This window comes from Littorina saxatilis, unplaced genomic scaffold (assembly GCF_037325665.1).
Source record: "Littorina saxatilis isolate snail1 unplaced genomic scaffold, US_GU_Lsax_2.0 scaffold_794, whole genome shotgun sequence".
Lineage (NCBI taxonomy): Eukaryota > Metazoa > Mollusca > Gastropoda > Littorinimorpha > Littorinidae > Littorina > Littorina saxatilis.
The window spans coordinates 37,725-57,500 of record NW_027127374.1 but is presented as its reverse complement, the minus strand read 5'-3'; the positions used below and the strand labels follow the sequence as shown (position 1 = coordinate 57,500).

The 19,776-nt window shown below is 44.7% G+C and overlaps 1 protein-coding gene across 1 annotated transcript in view; it reads right to left on the bottom strand.

The window, feature by feature from the left end:
• Positions 1–19,569, bottom strand: part of LOC138955819 (uncharacterized) — a 24,602-nt gene extending 5,033 nt beyond the window's left edge. The window contains exons 1-5 of the mRNA XM_070327342.1: positions 18,233–19,569; positions 10,654–10,723; positions 3,418–3,540; positions 1,558–1,692; positions 458–1,090 (exon numbers count right to left, since the gene is read on the bottom strand). Coding sequence (XP_070183443.1) covers positions 458–1,090; positions 1,558–1,692; positions 3,418–3,540; positions 10,654–10,704 — 942 coding nt within the window. The 5' untranslated portion in view covers positions 10,705–10,723; positions 18,233–19,569. The remainder of the gene's footprint in view (positions 1–457; positions 1,091–1,557; positions 1,693–3,417; positions 3,541–10,653; positions 10,724–18,232) is intronic.
• Positions 19,570–19,776: the final 207 nt, after the last annotated feature.

Genomic DNA, 19,776 nt, shown 5'->3' with positions numbered 1-19,776 from the left:
AGTTGATGAGCATGACCCCGCTGTGACCCCAACATTTGACGAAGGTCAATCAAATCGGGGTCAAATCGGAAGATTATTAAATACCAGAAGTCTGCAAATGTTTAAAGGTCTAGCTTCAAAATCATCCCAGATAATCTTAACGTTAAGTTTTTTGTTCGGACATACGGACGGACACTGCATACAGTGTGTGGACTAAGAGAATAGCGCTATGAACTAGCCCTTACTTTACGTTGGTGAACAAATCTCTCTCTCTCTCTCTCTCTCTCTCTCTCTCTCTCTCTCTCTCTCTCTCTCTCTCTCTCTCTCTCTCTCTCTCTCTCTCTCTCTCTCTCTCTCTCTCTCTCTCTCTCTCTCTCTCTCTCTCTCTCTCTCTCTCTCTCTCTCTCTCTCTCTCCTTCTCTCCTGCGTTCGTCTGTTTTTGCGTGTGTGAGCGAGTGTAGGTCAAGAGTTAACTTACATCGCTCATGTTTAGCAGCACCTCCTCCAGACAGCGTCTCGTTGTGTCGGGCAGGACAATGGCCTGGTGGAGGGCTGGCTGTGTTACCAGGTCACCCAGGACAGAGCGCCTCACAACATCTCTGGCTTGCTTCAGGTAGGCAGCGGCCTTCTTTAGTTCTTCTTGAACTGCAAGGGGGTCGTCTTCTGTCTGAGGTATGATTGCCGCCATCAGTATCCCACGCTCGCGATGTATGACGAGTAGGTCAACAAAGTCCTCCTTCAGGTTCAACGGCTCTGCTTTGACGCTGTTCGTGTTCCTGGCGGCTGCACCAGTATAGATGCTTTGGGTATTAGCACCATATAAACCAAATTTAGCTTGGGTCAGAATTACCATTATTACTTTTTCCCTTGCGGCTTTGTTCTTTATCTGATTCATGCAGTGGTGTACATTTTTCAGCACTCTGTCTATGCGGACAGTGTCCCTGACCTCTCTACTCTCATCTCTGTCTATTTGTTGCTGTGTTTTCAGTACCTGGATTCGCTCACCGTCTCCGATATATGCCATTCTCTCATGCACAGTGTCCATGTGAGCCGGGGGGATTATGTATGATTCGCTCTCAAGGTGAGGGAACCAGGCGTTGAGAAACTCTCTCTGGAATCAAAGACATGATGGTGTACTGCCTGCTCACTTCTAGTACCATTCACAACCTACGTCAACTATGAAGACGGTGAAAATACGGACACCAAATAGGGACTTATGTCTCGTTGGTGGTTCACACAATATTTGCCTAGAACACAGCAGATAATTGTTCTATGGTGTAAATTCAAAATGAAAAACAAAAACAAGGAAAACAACAACAACAACAACAACAACAACAACAACAACAACAACAACAACAACAACAACAACAACAACAACAACAACAACAACAACAACAACAACAACAACAACAACAAGAAGAACAAGAAGAAGAACAACAACAACAACAACAACAACAACAACAACAACGTAACACAAAAAGAGTAAAACTAATAACAATGCACCTTATTCATTTTAAACATAACTTCAATAAGTCTTAAAATATGAGGTTTTGAGGTTTTTTTCTGAGATGAATTTACCTCATGGTCTGACAACCTTAACACTTGGTCCTCTGATTCCTGTGATCTTGCCATCAAGGGCGGCGCAGGAGAGACAGCCTGGTTCCCCGGTGACCCAGAGGTACTGCACGGCGGAGCACATTCCACGGCCGGTCCCTGTGTGATGTGCATAATATAACCGTCACTTCTGTCATAGCGCTGTTCATAATTATGAGTTGTGTGCATGATATGACCGTCACTTCTGTCATAGCGCTGTTCATAATTATGAGTTGTGTGCGTGATATGACCGTCACTTCTGTCATAGCGTTGTTTTAGATAGTGTGACTCACCTTATTGTCATGCAATAGTATGTGAACGTGTTTCCTCACATGGTACAAACATTATTTTATTTTCCTGTGCGTTTGTGGGCCAAAACGCCCACATACACTCATGGTTTTGCACGAAGAGGATTGTATGTGCTTGGCCGTATGTTCCGTCGGCCATATACTTATACTCTACTCTGTGTCGTGGGATGCATGCTTGGTATTTTCATGTTTCTATAATTCACTGACATGGATTTCAGGATCTTTACCATTTTTACATGGTTTTGTACCACAACATGATATGGGGGGAGGGGGGGGTATGCAAATAAAGTGACCCGGGAGATCGGAACATCTCTTCTCTTTATCAAGCAGGTGGCGGGGTTCCAAACACGCAACCATCAACTTGGCTGTTGCGATCGTCATCAATGAGGAATGTTCAGTCTATTTGCATTGTTCGACACTGACACGGACAATGCATGAATACGACCCCAAACAAATTGACAGATTATATCGGCCGTGTAGGAGCTGAGGGGGACGGGAAGGGGGGGGGGGGGCAGGAGAGACAGAGATAGACAGACAGACAGAGATAGACAGACAGACATAGAGATAGACAGACAAACAGAGATAGACAGACAGACAGAGATAGACAGACAGACAGAGATAGACAGACAGAGATAGACAGACAGAAATAGACAGACAGAGATAGACATACAGAGATAGACAGACAGAGATGGGTTGGTTGGCAGGGATATAGCTCAGTTGGTAGCGCGCTGGATTTGTATTCAGTTGGCCGCTGTCAGCGTGAGTTCGATCCCAGGTTCGGCGGAAATTTATTTCACAGAGTCAACTTTGTGTGCAGACTCTCTTCGGTGTCCGAACCTCCCCCCGTGTACACTACATTGGGTGTGCACGTTAAAGATCCCACGATTGACAAAAGGGTCTTTCCTGGCAAAATTGCTTAGGCACAGTTAATAATTGTCTACCTATACCCGTGTGACTTGGAATAATAGGCCGTGAAAGGTAAATATGCGCCGAAATGGCTGCAATCTACTGGCCGTATAAAATTTCATCTCACACGGCATCACTGCAGAGCGCCTAGAACTGTACCCACGGAATATGCGCGATATAAGACTCGTTGATTGATTGATTGATTGATTATTGTTTGTTGTTTTAATGTGCCTACAACTTGTGGCGATAAAATTGTAGACGGTTCTAAAAAGCGCATGTCTTGTAACACTTCTTTTGTCAAATCTTGTTCAAAGCTTTAATCCCCTTTAAACATGTAAACCTGTGAAAGTATTCATTCGTATTCATTCTTTACCATTTTACAAAGTACTTTTGGGGGCTTACTGATTTGTCTATTTAGTGTAAGGGAAGGAACTGTGCTTGTTCTTGACAAATGGAATGTCAGGATTACTTTCCCTTTAATTGTCAGGAAGTCAGGAATCAGTGTTTTAGAATTCTCAGGAATGTTGTGTCTAAGTAAATTTAGAAAGGAATTAGTAACAAAAGATTATTTGAAGTATGTGAATGTTATTTATTTTTATTTTAAAGAGTTTTTAGGCTACCCAAGACGTACCAGATCAACGGCGCGATTCGTACAGCCCTGAGCAGCACAGTTGGTACAGCGGGTACAGTTCGCACGGCAGTCACACACCCCTTGCCTGATGCACCGTGATTCCCTGCTGCACTGGCAGCACGCCTGCAACGTACAATGCGAGTAACCCCTGTTGTCGTGACAATGTACGTGATGTATGTCTACACTGTTCAGTGTCCTCTGTTGTCGTGAGAATGTACGTGCTGTATGTCTACACTGTTCAGTGTCCCCTGTTGTCATAAGAATGTACGTGCTGTATGTCTACACTGTTCAGTGTCCCCTGTTGTCGTGAGAATGTACGTGCTGTATGTCTACACTGTTCAGTGTTCCCTGTTGTCATAAGAATGTACGTGCTGTATGTCTACACTGTTCAGTGTCCCCTGTTGTCGTGAGAATGTACGTGCTGTATGTCTACACTGTTCAGTGTCCTCTGTTGTCGTGAGAATGTACGTGCTGTATGTCTACACTGTTCAGTGTCCTCTGTTATCGTGAGAATGTACGTGCTGTATGTCTACACTGTTCAGTGTCCTCTGTTGTCGTGAGAATGTACGTGCTGTATGTCTACACTGTTCAGTGTCCTCTGTTGTCGTGAGAATGTACGTGCTGTATGTCTACACTGTTCAGTGTCCCCTGTTGTCGTGAGAATGTACGTGCTGTATGTCTACACTGTTCAGTGTCCTCTGTTGTCGTGAGAATGTACGAGCTGTATGTCTACACTGTTCAGTGTCCCCTGTTGTCGTGAGAATGTACGTGATGTATGTCTACACTGTTCAGTGTCCTCTGTTGTCGTGAGAATGTACGTGCTGTATGTCTACACTGTTCAGTGTCCCCTGTTGTCGTGATAATGTACGTGTTGTATGTCTACACTGTTCAGTGTCCCCTGTTGTCGTGAGAATGTACGTGCTGTATGTCTACACTGTTCAGTGTCCTCTGTTGTCGTGAGAATGTACGTGCTGTATGTCTACACTGTTCAGTGTCCCCTGTTGTCGTGAGAATGTACGTGATGTATGTCTACACTGTTCAGTGTCCTCTGTTGTCGTGAGAATGTACGTGCTGTATGTCTGCACTGTTCAGTGTCCTCTGTTGTCGTGAGAATGTACGTGCCCTATGTCTACACTGTTCAGTGTCCTCTGTTGTCGTGAGAATGTACGTGCTGTATGTCTACACTGTTCAGTGTCCCCTGTTGTCGTGAGAATGTACGTGCCCTATGTCTACACTGTTCAGTGTCCTCTGTTGTCGTGAGAATGTACGTGCTGTATGTCTACACTGTTCAGTGTCCCCTGTTGTCGTGAGAATGTACGTGATGTATGTCTACACTGTTCAGTGTCCTCTGTTGTCGTGAGAATGTACGTGCTGTATGTCTACACTGTTCAGTGTCCTCTGTTGTCGTGAGAATGTACGTGATGTATGTCTACACTGTTCAGTGTCCCCTGTTGTCGTGAGAATGTACGTGCTGTATGTCTACACTGTTCAGTGTCCTCTGTTGTCGTGAGAATGTACGTGATGTATGTCTACACTGTTCAGTGTCCCCTGTTGTCGTGAGAATGTACGTGCTGTATGTCTACACTGTTCAGTGTCCCCTGTTGTCGTGAGAATGTACGTGCTGTATGTCTACACTGTTCAGTGTCCTCTGTTGTCGTGAGAATGTACGTGCCCTATGTCTACACTGTTCAGTGTCCTCTGTTGTCGTGAGAATGTACGTGCTGTATGTCTACACTGTTCAGTGTCCCCTGTTGTCGTGAGAATGTACGTGCTGTATGTCTACACTGTTCAGTGTCCCCTATTGTCGTGAGAATGTACGTGACCTATGTCTATACTGTTCAGTGTCCTCTGTTGTCGTGAGAATGTACGTGCTGTATGTCTACACTGTTCAGTGTCCCCTGTTGTCGTGAGAATGTACGTGCTGTATGTCTACACTGTTCAGTGTCCTCTGTTCTCGTGAGAATGTACGTGCTGTATGTCTACACTGTTCAGTGGCCCCTCAGTGTTGTCGTGAGAATGTACGTGATGTCTGTCTACACTGTTCAGTGTACTCTGTTGTCGTGAGAATGTACGTGATGTATGTCTACACTGTTCAGTGTCCCCTGTTGTCGTGAGAATGTACGTGCTGTATGTCTACACTGTTCAGTGTCCTCAGTTGTCGTGAGAATGTACATGCTGTATGTCTACACTGTTCAGTGACCTCTGTTGTCGTGAGAATGTACGTGATGTCTGTCTACATTATCCAGTGTCCTCTGTTGTCGTGAGAATGTACGTGCTGTATGTCTACACTGTTCAGTGTCCCCTGTTGTCGTGAGAATGTACGTGCTGTATGTCTACACTGTTCAGTGTCCCCTGTTGTCGTGAGAATGTACGTGCTGTATGTCTACACTGTTCAGTGTCCCCTGTTGTCGTGAGAATGTACGTGCTGTATGTCTACACTGTTCAGTGTCCCCTGTTGTCGTGAGAATGTACGTGCTGTATGTCTACATTGTTCAGTGTCCCATGTTGTCGTGAGAATGTACGTGCTCTATGTCTACACTGTTCAGTGTCCCCTGTTGTCGTGAGAATGTACGTGACCTATGTCTCAGTGTCCCCTGTTGTCGTGAGAATGTACGTGATGTATGTCTACACTGTTCAGTGTCCTCTGTTTTCGTGAGAATGTACGTGCTGTATGTCTACACTGTTCAGTGGCCCCTCAGTGTTGTCGTGAGAATGTACGTGATGTATGTCTATATTGTTCAGTGTCCCCTGTTGTCGTGAGAATGTACGTGATGTATGTCTACACTGTTCAGTGTCCTCTGTTGTCGTGAGAATGTACGTGCTGTATGTCTACACTGTTCAGTGTCCCCTGTTGTCGTGAGAATGATGTACGTGATGTCTGTCGACACTGTTCAGTGTCCTCTGTTGTCGTGAGAATGATGTACGTGATGTCTGTCGACACTGTTCAGTGTCCTCTGTTGTCGTGAGAATGTACGTGCTGTATGTCTACACTGTTCAGTGTCCTCAGTTGTCGTGAGAATGTACGTGCTGTATGTCTACACTGTTCAGTGTCCTCTGTTGTCGTGAGAATGTACGTGATGTCTGTCTACATTGTTCAGTGTCCTCTGTTGTCGTGAGAATTTACGTGCTGTATGTCTACACTGTTCAGTGTCCCCTGTTGTCGTGAGAATGTACGTGCTGTATGTCTACACTGTTCAGTGTCCCCTGTTGTCGTGAGAATGTACGTGCTGTATGTCTACACTGTTCAGTGTCCCCTGTTGTCGTGAGAATGTACGTGCTGTATGTCTACACTGTTCAGTGTCCTCTGTTGTCGTGAGAATGTACGTGCTGTATGTCTACACTGTTCAGTGTCCCCTGTTGTCGTGAGAATGTTCGAGCTGTATGTCTACACTGTTCAGTGTCCCCTGTTGTCGTGAGAATGTACGTGCTGTATGTCTACACTGTTCAGTATCCCCTGTTGTCGTGAGATTGTACGTGCTGTATGTCTACACTGTTCAGTGTCCCCTGTTGTCGTGAGATTGTACATGCTCTATGTCTACACTGTTAAGTGTCCCCTGTTGTCGTGAGAATGTACGTGACCTATGTCTATACTGTTCAGTGTCCTCTGTTGTCGTGAGAATGTACGTGCTGTATGTCTACACTGTTCAGTGTCCCCTGTTGTCGTGAGAATGTACGTGCTGTATGTCTACACTGTTCAGTGTCCTCTGTTGTCGTGAGAATGTGCGTGTTGTATGTCTACACTGTTCAGTGTCCCCTGTAGTCGTGAGAATGTACGTGCTCTATGTCTGCACTGTTCAGTGTCCCCTGTTGTCGTGAGAATGTGCGTGCTATATGTCTACACTGTTCAGTGTCCCCTGTTGTCGTGAGAATGTACGTGCTCTATGTCTACACTGTTCAGTGTCCCCTGTTGAGAGAATGTACGTGCTGTATGTCTACACTGTTCAGTGTCCCCTGTTGTCGTGAGATTGTACGTGTTGTATGTCTACACTGTTTGGTGTCCTCTGTAGTCGTGAGAATGTACGTGCTCTATGTCTACACTGTTCAGTGTCCCCTGTTGTGAGAATGTACGTGCTGTATGTCTACACTGTTCAGTGTCCCCTGTTGTCGTGAGAATGTACGTGCTGTATGTCTACACTGTTCAGTGTCCCCTGTTGTCGTGAGAATGTACGTGCTGTATGTCTACACTGTTCAGTGTCCCCTGTTGTCGTAAGAATGTACGTGTTGTATGTCTACACTGTTCAGTGTCCTCTGTTGTCGTAAGAATGTACGTGTTGTATGTCTACACTGTTCAGTGTCCCCTGTTGTCGTAAGAATGTAGGGGAGACCGGGGCTAGTCCGCCCCCGGGGCACATCCGTCTTTGTCTGTTTATTCTTACGTTTGCCACCTTTTAGTCTTTCACACCATGTGAGAATGGTGTCCCTACTTCCCGCCATATCCTGCAGAAGTTCAGAGGTTGCGCGCCCATATATCGTGAGTACAGATCACAAAAAGTGTTTTTCTTCATTTTTGTAACATGAATGCATAGCAGTTGACTTAGGTTTTGATGCATTACCTCTGAGAACAAATACTTAGTCTTGGTGTCGAGTGAAAGTGCGTTAATTAAGGTCGAGTTCTGACGAAAGTTTTGCTTCTTCCTTCCCATGTTGTGCTCACTATCTGGCACTAGAGTTGCCTGCCCGTGCGGGGGCAAGTCCGCCTATTTGTCATGGGGCAAGTCCGCCATGAAGAATGTGCAGGTGTGGGGAACAGTCCAGTTTACATCTGCCATAACTGTGACTCTGATGGTGACTCCATCTATTCTCGATGGTAAAGATTGCAGATTCATGTCTAAAAAAGACTGACGCCGATTTGTGTTACATTCTTTCGACATTCTTTTGTATTTTGTCATTGGCATTTTTGAACCTAAATATTGAAGGGAATTAAAAAAGCTTTCCCATTGATCGGGTGCTTGTTTGACTGACTGACCGTGCGTGCGTGCGTGTGTGTATAAAGCTTTCCCACTACTAGTCTTGTACCTACTATGGGATGAGAGCGGCGGACTTGCCCCACCCTGTAGGTGGACTTACCCCGACTTGGGGCAAGGTCGCCTACGTTAGGGTAGGTCTACTTAAAGCAGTATGCACAACAAATGTTCATGCGCACATAAAATCTGTCTGCACATTGATATCAGCTACACATTTGTCTTGATGTAAAATAAAAAAATCAGTCTTCTAGTTCATCAAACTCGCCAGTTATGCTACCAAAAGCATAAAAGTAGGCGGACTAGCCCCGGTCTCCCCTACGTGATGTATGTCTACACTGTTCAGTGTCCCCTGTTGTCGTGAGAATGTACGTGCTGTATGTCTACACTGTTCAGTGTCCTCAGTCTGTTGTCGTAGCAATGTACGTGTTGTATGTCTACACTGTTCAGTTTGTTTGTGTGTTTGTTTGCTTAACGCCCAGCCGACCACGAAGGGCCATATCAGGGCGGTGCTGCTTTGACATATAACGTGCGCCACACACAAGACAGAAGTCGCAGCACAGGCTTCATGTCTCACCCAGTCACATTATTCTGACACCGGACCAACCAGTCCTAGCACTAACCCCATAATGCCAGACGCCAGGCGGAGCAGCCACTAGATTGCCAATTTTAAAGTCTTAGGTATGACCCGACCGGGGTTCGAACCCACGACCTCCCGATCACGAGGCGGACGCCTTCCCACTAGGCCAACCGTGCCGGTCCACTGTTCAGTGTCCCCTGTTGTCGTAAGAATGTACGTGCTCTATGTCTACACTGTTCAGTGTCCCCTGTTGTCGTGAGAATGTACGTGATGTATGTCTACACTGTTCAGTGTCCCCTGTTGTCGTGAGAATGTACGTGTTGTATGTCTACACTGTTCAGTGTCCCCTGTTGTCGTGAGAATGTACGTGATGTATGTCTACACTGTTCAGTGTCCCCTGTTGTCGTGAGAATGTACGTGATGTATGTCTACACTGTTCAGTGTCCCCTGTTGTCGTGAGAATGTACGTGATGTATGTCTACACTGTTCAGTGTCCCCTGTTGTCGTGAGAATGTACGTGTTGTATGTCTACACTGTTCAGTGTCCCCTGTTGTCGTGAGAATGTACGTGCTCTATGTCTACACTGTTCAGTGTCCTCTGTTGTCGTGAGAATGTACGTGCTGTATGTCTACACTGTTCAGTGTCCTCTGTTGTCGTGAGAATGTACGTGCTCTATGTCTACACTGTTCAGTGTCCCCTGTTGTCGTGAGAATGTACGTGCTGTATGTCTACACTGTTCAGTGTCCTCTGTTGTCGTGAGAATGTACGTGCCCTATGTCTACATTGTTCAGTGTACTCACACAGCAAACAGACCGGCCTCATAGTCATTTCTACAACCGAGAGACCTCAGAAAGTCAAAACATATTATGCTGACACAAGCAGTTTCTGTTTTGTTGAACAGAGAGAGCGAAAGAAACGGGTGCCTAGTTGTGGTAAGAACTGGAGCCTTATTGAAATAAGCTGTACGAAATTATGCAATAATGACACAGGAACCTATATAATAAAACTGATCAGTCAAGTCTATCTATATATCATACACTACAACACATACGTCCAAATTGCATTGCATTCATCAGTATCATTTGAATTTTTGCGTTGGTCCTCGTGGAGCATAATGATCGCCTGTTGTTGCATTATCATCAACTGCGGACAGACAGTTTTGTCAACCGCGGCGTTTGGCCTTAGTCGATACAGATGAAACAAAAGACGATATGTTCCCCTCGGACAACACAAAAGCTGGTCTGCCAACAAGCCACCGAACATCTTATAATGGACAACACAATGCTATGGACAATACAATGCTATGGACAACATAATGTTATGGACAATACAATGCTATAGACAACACAATGTTATGGACAATACAATGACAGTTATGGACAATACAATTCTATAGACAATGCAATGCTATTAATAATATAACACTATGTGTAATACAATGCAATGGACAACACAATGCAATGGGCAATAAAAAAAATGGACAATACAATATCCAAAAAAATAAAATAAAAAATCAATTGGACAGTACAATATAATTTGGACAGTACAATATAATTTGGACAGTACGATATAATTTGGACAGTACAATACAATGCTATGCACAACAAATCAGTATGCAAAAGACACCACGATCGACAAAACAAAACAAAAGGAAACACAATGGACAATACAAGATAGTGACAGCTAGCGGCCTACCTGACGAGATGTCTTCGGAATGGCCCTGCTACGTCCCAGCTTGTTCCCCATTGTTCTCGTCCTGTCTCACCTGAAACATCAACACTACGTTACAAAATGAATATGACAAAAACGAAGGATACCACTTTTTTAAAAATCGACCAAAATTCAGGCAGAAAAAGTTTGAATGAAATGACGGGAAGGAATTGTTCAGTTGGGGAACAAAACGTGTCACAATACTTTGTTGTTGTTGTTGTTCCTTCCTTCTCTAGAGCCTTTTTTGTGTGGAGAATGTAAGCTCTTTTCTGTTCATTGTCTGATGTTATTTGTGTGGAGAATGTAAGCTCTTTTCTGTTCATTGTCTGATGTTATTTGTGTGGAGAATGTACGCTCTTTTCTGTTCATTGTCTGATGTTATTTGTGTGGAGAATGTAAGCTCTTTTCTGTTCATTGTCTGATGTTATTTGTGTATGTATTGATTGAACATGGGATTTCCCTTCTTTAAGCCAAGTGACGTCAGAGTCCGACAAAAATCATATTTAGGCGGCCAGCCGAGACTACAAAATATTGCATGTTATTTGCAAAACACACTGACATTACACTTCTCCAAGCCAGGCCAGTACTTTGACATGACACAGGAAAGCAACACGACCTCTCTGCAGAGACACGGGCAGAACGCTGACATTACACTTCTCCAAGCCAGGCCAGTACTTTGACATGACACAGGAAAGCAACACGACCTCTCTGTAGAGACACGGACAGAACGCTGACATTACACTTCTCCAAACCAGGCCAGTACTTTGATATGACACAGGAAAGCAACACGACCTCTCTGTAGTGACACGGGCAGAACGCTGACATTACACTTCTCCAAGCCAGGCCTGTACTTTGACATGACACAGGAAAGCAACACGACCTCTCTGTAGAGACACGGGCAGAACGCTGACATTACACTTCTCCAAGCCAGGCCAGTACTTTGATATGACACAGGAAAGCAACACGACCTCTCTGTAGAGACACGGGCAGAACGCTGACATTACACTTCTCCAAGCCAGGCCAGTACTTTGACATGACACAGGAAAGCAACACGACCTCTCTGTAGTGACACGGGCAGAACGCTGACATTACACTTCTCCAAGCCAGGCCAGTACTTTGACATGACACAGGAAAGCAACACGACCTCTCTATAGAGACACGGGCAGAACGCTGACATTACACTTCTCCAAGCCAGGCCAGTACTTTGATATGACACAGGAAAGCAACACGACCTCTCTGCAGTGACACGGGCAGAACGCTGACATTACACTTCTTCAAGCCAGGCCAGTACTTTGACATGACACAGGAAAGCAACACGACCTCTCTGTAGTGACACGGGCAGAACGCTGACATTACACTTCTCCAAGCCAGGCCAGTACTTTGACATGACACAGGAAAGCAACACGACCTCTCTGCAGTGACACGGGCAGAACGCTGACATTACACTTCTCCAAACCAGGCCAGTACTTTGATATGACACAGGAAAGCAACACGACCTCTCTGACACGGGCAGAACGCTGACATTACACTTCTCCAAACCAGGCCAGTACTTTGATATGACACAGGAAAGCAACACGACCTCTCTGTAGAGACACGGGCAGAACGCTGACATTACACTTCTCCAAGCCAGGCCAGTACTTTGACATGACACAGGAAAGCAACACGACCTCTCTGTAGTGACACGGGCAGAACGCTGACATTACACTTCTCCAAACCAGGCCAGTACTTTGATATGACACAGGAAAGCAACACGACCTCTCTGCAGTGACACGGGCAGAACGCTGACATTACACTTCTCCAAGCCAGGCCAGTACTTTGATATGACACAGGAAAGCAACACGACCTGTCTGTAGAGACACTTCTCCAAGCCAGGCCAGTACTTTGACATGACACAGGAAAGCAACACGACCTCTCTGCAGTGACACGGGCAGAACGCTGACATTACACTTCTCCAAGCCAGGCCAGTACTTTGATATGACACAGGAAAGCAACACGACCTCTCTGTAGAGACACGGGCAGAACGCTGACATTACACTTCTCCAAGCCAGGCCAGTACTTTGACATGACACAGGAATGCAACACGACCTCTCTGCAGTGACACGGGCAGAACGCTGACATTACACTTCTCCAAGCCAGGCCAGTACTTTGATATGACACAGGAAAGCAACACGACCTCTCTGCAGTGACACGGGCAGAACGCTGACATTACACTTCTCCAAGCCAGGCCAGTACTTTGATATGACACAGGAAAGCAACACGACCTCTCTGCAGTGACACGGGCAGAACGCTGACATTACACTTCTCCAAGCCAGGCCAGTACTTTGATATGACACAGGAAAGCAACACGACCTCTCTGTAGAGACACGGGCAGAACGCTGACATTACACTTCTCCAAGCCAGGCCAGTACTTTGACATGACACAGGAAAGCAACACGACCTCTCTGTAGAGACACGGGCAGAACGCTGACATTACACTTCTCCAAACCAGGCCAGTACTTTGATATGACACAGGAAAGCAACACGACCTCTCTGTAGAGACACGGGCAGAACGCTGACATTACACTTCTCCAAGCCAGGCCAGTACTTTGACATGACACAGGAAAGCAACACGACCTCTCTGTAGAGACACGGGCAGAACGCTGACATTACACTTCTCAGTCCAAGCCAGGCCAGTACTTTGACATGACACAGGAAAGCAACACGACCTCTCTATAGAGACAGCGGGCAGAACGCTGACATTACACTTCTCCAAACCAGGCCAGTACTTTCACATGACATAGGAAAGCAACACGACCTCTCTATAGAGACACGGGCAGAACGCTGACAGTACACTTCTCCAAACCAGGCCAGTACTTTGACATGACACAGGAAAGCAACACGACCTCTCTGCAGTGACACGGGCAGAACGCTGACATTACACTTCTCCAAGCCAGGCCAGTACTTTGATATGACACAGGAAAGCAACACGACCTCTCTGTAGAGACACGGGCAGAACGCTGACATTACACTTCTCCAAACCAGGCCAGTACTTTGATATGACACAGGAAAGCAACACGACCTCTCTGCAGTGACACGGGCAGAACGCTGACATTACACTTCTCCAAGCCAGGCCAGTACTTTGACATGACACAGGAAAGCAACACGACCTCTCTGCAGTGACACGGGCAGAACGCTGACATTACACTTCTCCAAGCCAGGCCAGTACTTTGACATGACACAGGAAAGCAACACGACCTCTCTGTAGAGACACGGGCAGAACGCTGACATTACACTTCTCCAAGCCAGGCCAGTACTTTGATATGACACAGGAAAGCAACACGACCTCTCTGCAGTGACACGGGCAGAACGCTGACATTACACTTCTCCAAGCCAGGCCAGTACTTTGACATGACACAGGAAAGCAACACGACCTCTCTATAGAGACACGGGCAGAACGCTGACATTACACTTCTCCAAGCCAGGCCAGTACTTTGATATGACACAGGAAAGCAACACGACCTCTCTGTAGTGACACGGGCAGAACGCTGACATTACACTTCTCCAAGCCAGGCCAGTACTTTGATATGACACAGGAAAGCAACACGACCTCTCTGCAGTGACACGGGCAGAACGCTGACATTACACTTCTCCAAGCCAGGCCAGTACTTTGATATGACACAGGAAAGCAACACGACCTCTCTGTAGTGACACGGGCAGAACGCTGACATTACACTTCTCCAAGCCAGGCCAGTACTTTGATATGACACAGGAAAGCAACACGACCTCTCTGTAGTGACACGGGCAGAACGCTGACAACAATGGCCCCACAACGAGGCGGCCTCAGTACCGATACATGATACGTGCACCGTGTCATTGCGTCGTCTCACACTTATAGACATCCGGGTCGCAAACTGAGTTGTGGGTTGGATTATTGGTGGGTGGGGGGTTAGAGGAGGAAGGGGAGAGGGGGGGGCGGCGGTGGGGGCGGCGGGATGAAGGTTGAGGCTCTGTGAGAGTTTCTTGCAGGGTAAAACCACGCTTAATCAACAGTTGTGCACCCTGGCTTGTTGGGCGAAATCAGTGTCTACAAAGATTAATAGTCTTTATAAAACAAAGAAACACAAACCTGCATTGTTGACGATGAGTACATGTGAATAGTATTACGTTCTCTGTGCCGTGTGGTACTTGAGTATCCACACACCCATACACATGCTGATCATTCTGTGTTGACGATGAGTACATGTGAATAGTATTACGTTCTCTGTGCCGTGTGGTACTTGAGTATCCACACCCCCATACACATGCTGATCATTCTGTGTTGACGATGAGTACATGTGAATAGTATTACGTTCTCTGTACCGTGTGGTACTTGAGTATCCACACACCCATATAAATGCTGATCATTCTGTGTTGACGATGAGTACATGTGAATAGTATTACGTTCTCTGTACCGTGTGGTACTTGAGTATCCTCACACCCATATAAATGCTGATCATTCTGTGTTGACGATGAGTACATGTGAATAGTATTACGTTCTCTGTACCGTGTGGTACTTGAGTATCCACACACCCATATAAATGCTGATCATTCTGTGTTGACGATGAGTACATGTGAATAGTATTACGTTCTCTGTGCTGTGTGGTACTTGAGTATCCACACACCCATATAAATGCTGATCATTCTGTGTTGACGATGAGTACATGTGAATAGTATTACGTTCTCTGTACCGTGTGGTACTTGAGTATCCTCACACCCATACACATGCTGATCATTCTGTGTTGACGATGAGTACATGTGAATAGTATTACGTTCTCTGTACCGTGTGGTACTTGAGTATCTACACACCCATACACATGCTGATCATTCTGTGTTGACGATGAGTACATGTGAATAGTATTACGTTCTCTGTACCGTGTGGTACTTGAGTATCTACACACCCATACACATGCTGATCATTCTGTGTTGACGATGAGTACATGTGAATAGTATTACGTTCTCTGTACCGTGTGGTACTTGAGTATCCACACACCCATATAAATGCTGATCATTCTGTGTTGACGATGAGTACATGTGAATAGTATTACGTTCTCTGTACCGTGTGGTACTGAGTATCCACACCCCCATATAAATGCTGATCATTCTGTGTTGACGATGAGTACATGTGAATAGTATTACGTTCTCTGTACCGTGTGGTACTGAGTATCCACACCCCCATACACATGCTGATCATTCTGTGTTGACGATGAGTACATGTGAATAGTATTACGTTCTCTGTACCGTGTGGTACTTGAGTATCCACACACCCATATAAATGCTGATCATTCTGTGTTGTGTTGGTAATGTCATCACGAATTTTCATGACTTTGTCCAGGGGATATCAATACGCGGTCTGGTTACAACAACAATTACCCAGGAAATATACAACATGAATAACTGAGTAACTTACAATAACCCAGAGAGTAAATAAGTTCACACCAGCTGTTAACTCTTACCAGTTCGGGGGTTTCAGGGCATATTTTACAGTGCTGTTGGTGCCTACTTGCCGAGTGGCTATCTGGGGTCATATTCCAAATGAAATATGTAGAGGTTACATGCCGAGTCTCAGTGATTATCAAAAATAATGGTTAGCGGATCATGAAAAATGCGAGCTTTAGCGAGCTTTTTCATGACCGCGAACTGAGACCATTATTTTTTATTATCACTGAGACGAGGTGTGTAACCTCTTTATTCCTCCTTTCTTCAGTTATTCAAAGAAAAGAGGAGGTTTTTTGCGAAAGTTTGATCGAATCCTATTCTCTCAACCAGTCAACCTGCGCAGGCGATCGATTAATGCGCTGTTGTATAGTTCCGTGCAAATCATTCCATTCTGTTAACACTTCTTGTCAGTTTTCCTATTTTGGGCTAAAATCAAGTACACAGATATGCTGTTATTCTGCTGTGGCGGCAAAGGCAGATATTGTGTGTTCTGTATATGTTTTGGTATCGCTTAGAATAATGTTTTTTCGTCAAATGGGACTAGCAGACAAACTTTTGCACCCGTGTTCCAACGTTAAAAACTGTATGAAGTTCAGTTTTCTGGGGAAAATAGTGTATGAAACCCCTTTATGTTGTTTAAATTGATGAGATGTGTGCATTTGGTTGCGTGTGATCTGTTTATTAAATGAAATATTGTTGAAAACTGACCGTCGGATTGCAGTCTGTTGTCGAAGGAACTGAGTGAAAAGAAGGGGAACTACTCTTGTCGCTAGACAAAGTATGAGTTACTTGCCTTGGGAAATTGCTTGTGATGAACGGTTTGAGCACGGCAGATCTAGATTCAGAAAACAACCGAACTCATGGATTTTATATGGAGATTCATGTGTTCAGGCCTGTAGTTGTTAATTTAAATGCGGTATGTTTGTATTGTTTGCTCCAGAGATGTATACTTCGTACATTAGAGCGTTCGGAACTTTTCAGTCGCAAAAAGTAGTACCGAAACAGAACAACCTCTCAACCCATTGCACTATCGAGGATTCAGGCTGTTGCTGGGTCGTTATTTGTTTGGTTGCTGGGTCATTATCGAAAAATAACTACCCCTACAAGTTTACAGAGGTAAAGAAGCAGAGGGGGGAATAAAGAAAGTTATATATCAAAAGAAAGGAAAATGAATAAGCTTTTCATATTTGCAAAGAGAATTGTGCTATCTTTAAAGGTAAATGACAACATGATTTTTGTTGAAATTTGTACGCCCATTTTTTGGAACACGTGACAAACACAAAGAAGACATTTTTTTGTGTGTTCAGTTTATTTTAGATATGCTGCTAACTAGTCTGTTTTGGCATTCATTTTACATAACATAGCAAAGTTTTATTGAGTTTTGCTGATAAACAAAAAAGTTATTGTCACCTGAATACCCCCACCCAAATTTCAAAGTTGGACGTTTCATGACATACGCATGCCTTAGGCACACAAAAAATAGTCTGTTTACGGTATCCCGACCGACCCTATTTTTTCCCGCGACCCTAGACTTGTTTTTGGCATTTGGGGAAAAAAAAACCCACATATTGCAAAATAACTTAAAAATATGGTTTTTTGAAGAAAAAAAAAGAAAAGGTCTTTGTTTTTTGGCAAAATAACTTAGAAATATGTTTTTTTTGGGAAAAAAAAAGTCCCGACCTACCGACCCTATTTTATTGGCCTATGTTACCGTTAACAGACTTTTTTGTGTGTGCCTAATAATGCATTCCTATAACTAACTTTTAACAAAAACCCAGCTCGTTTCTGTCATAAAGTGTGTCCAACATATGAGTTTATCCATATAAGCTTTCTTACGATGGGTAAGGGAGCGAACTGGTAAGAGTTAAGGACATTTTGATCCAAAAAGTGTGCCATGATCCAGCAGACTGCCTTAAAATGTCATAGAAAGTTTAAATTTTGATTGGGTGTCTAACATTTGTCACAATCATATTTTTGCTAAGTTTACTTACACCAGTCTTGAGAAAAAATTCCAAAGGATTTAAAGATGCATTGATGTTTATGTGTCTCTGGGTCGTACTCGAAAACACAATAAAGGTTAAATGAGTCAAATCCACTTACACACTCTTACCTTTCAACAAAGCAATCCACAGTTATCCCTCCAACTCGTTAGCTCCAAACAGTGTTTCTTTCTCACAACTCGTTAGCTTCAGTCAGTGTTTCTTTCTCACGACTCGTTAGCTTCAGTCAGTGTTTCTTTCTCACGACTCGTTAGCTTCAGTCAGTGTTTCTTTCTCACGACTCGTTAGCTTCAGTCAGTGTTTCTTTTGCACGACTCGTTAGCTTCAGTCAGTGTTTCTTTCTCACCACTCGTTAGCTTCAGTCAGTGTTTCTTTCTCACCACTCGTTAGCTTCAGTCAATGTTTCTTTCTCACAACTCGTTAGCTTCAGTCAGTGTTTCTTTCTCACAACTCGTTAGCTTCAGTCAGTGTTTCTTTCTCACAACTCGTTAGCTTCAGTCAGTGTTTCTTTCTCACGACTCGTTAGCTTCAGTCAGTGTTTCTTTCTCACGACTCGTTAGCTGCAGTCAGTGTTTCTTTCTCACGACTCGTTAGCTTCAGTCAGTGTTTTTTTTCTCACGACTCGTTAGCTTCAGTCAGTGTTTCTTTTTCACGACTGACTCGTTAGCTGCAGTCAGTGTTTCTTTCTCACGACTCGTTAGCTGCAGTCAGTGTTTCTTTCTCACACCTCGTAAGCTTCAGTCAGTGTTTCTTTCTCACGACTCGTTAGCTTCAGTCAGTGTTTCTTTCTCACGATTCGTTAGCTTCAGTCAGTGTTTCTTTCTCACAACTCGTTAGCTTCAGTCAGTGTTTCTTTCTCACGATTCGTTAGCTTCAGTCAGTGTTTCTTTCTCACGATTCGTTAGCTTCAGTCAGTGTTTCTTTCTCACGACTCGTTAGCTTCAGTCAGTGTTTCTTTCTCACAACTCGTTAGCTTCAGTCAGTGTTTCTTTCTCACAACTCGTTAGCTTCAGTCAGTGGTTCTTTCTCACGATTCGTAAGCTTCAGTCAGTGGTTCTTTCTCTCGATTCGTTAGCTTCAGTCAGTGTTTCTTTCTCTCGACTCGTTAGCTTCAGTCAGTGTTTCTTTCTCACGACTCGTTAGCTTCAGTCAGTGTTTCTTTCTCACGATTCGTTAGCTTCAGTCAGTGTTTCTTTCTCACAACTCGTCAGGACGTCAGGATCACACTTTAGACTGTCGTCAGGATCACACTTTAGACTGTCGGGCGAACACTACACTATTTCCCACAGGGCAAAGACACGCGGTTACATCTAAACACTACACACTGCCTGCAACACGTGTTGACGACAGGTTGGTAGAGACACAGACTGAGCTGTGACGACACTGGTCTTTACAAGATAAAGGCTTCAGCGCGGCCACGCGATACGTGTACCCGGACCCTCGTGACGTTTCACACTGCTGCACATCCGGGTCGCGATGAACTCATCGTCGGTTTGTATGGGGACAGAAAACAGCCGCGTACTTTTTGTAAGCTGATACATGCAAAGGCACAGCTGTAACAGAGCGAAGTTAAGGCAACACTTGCTGTGTCGCATACCTCTAGAAAACGCTAGATGCTGGAAACGCTGCTTTATTGGACTTGCGCAACATCCCA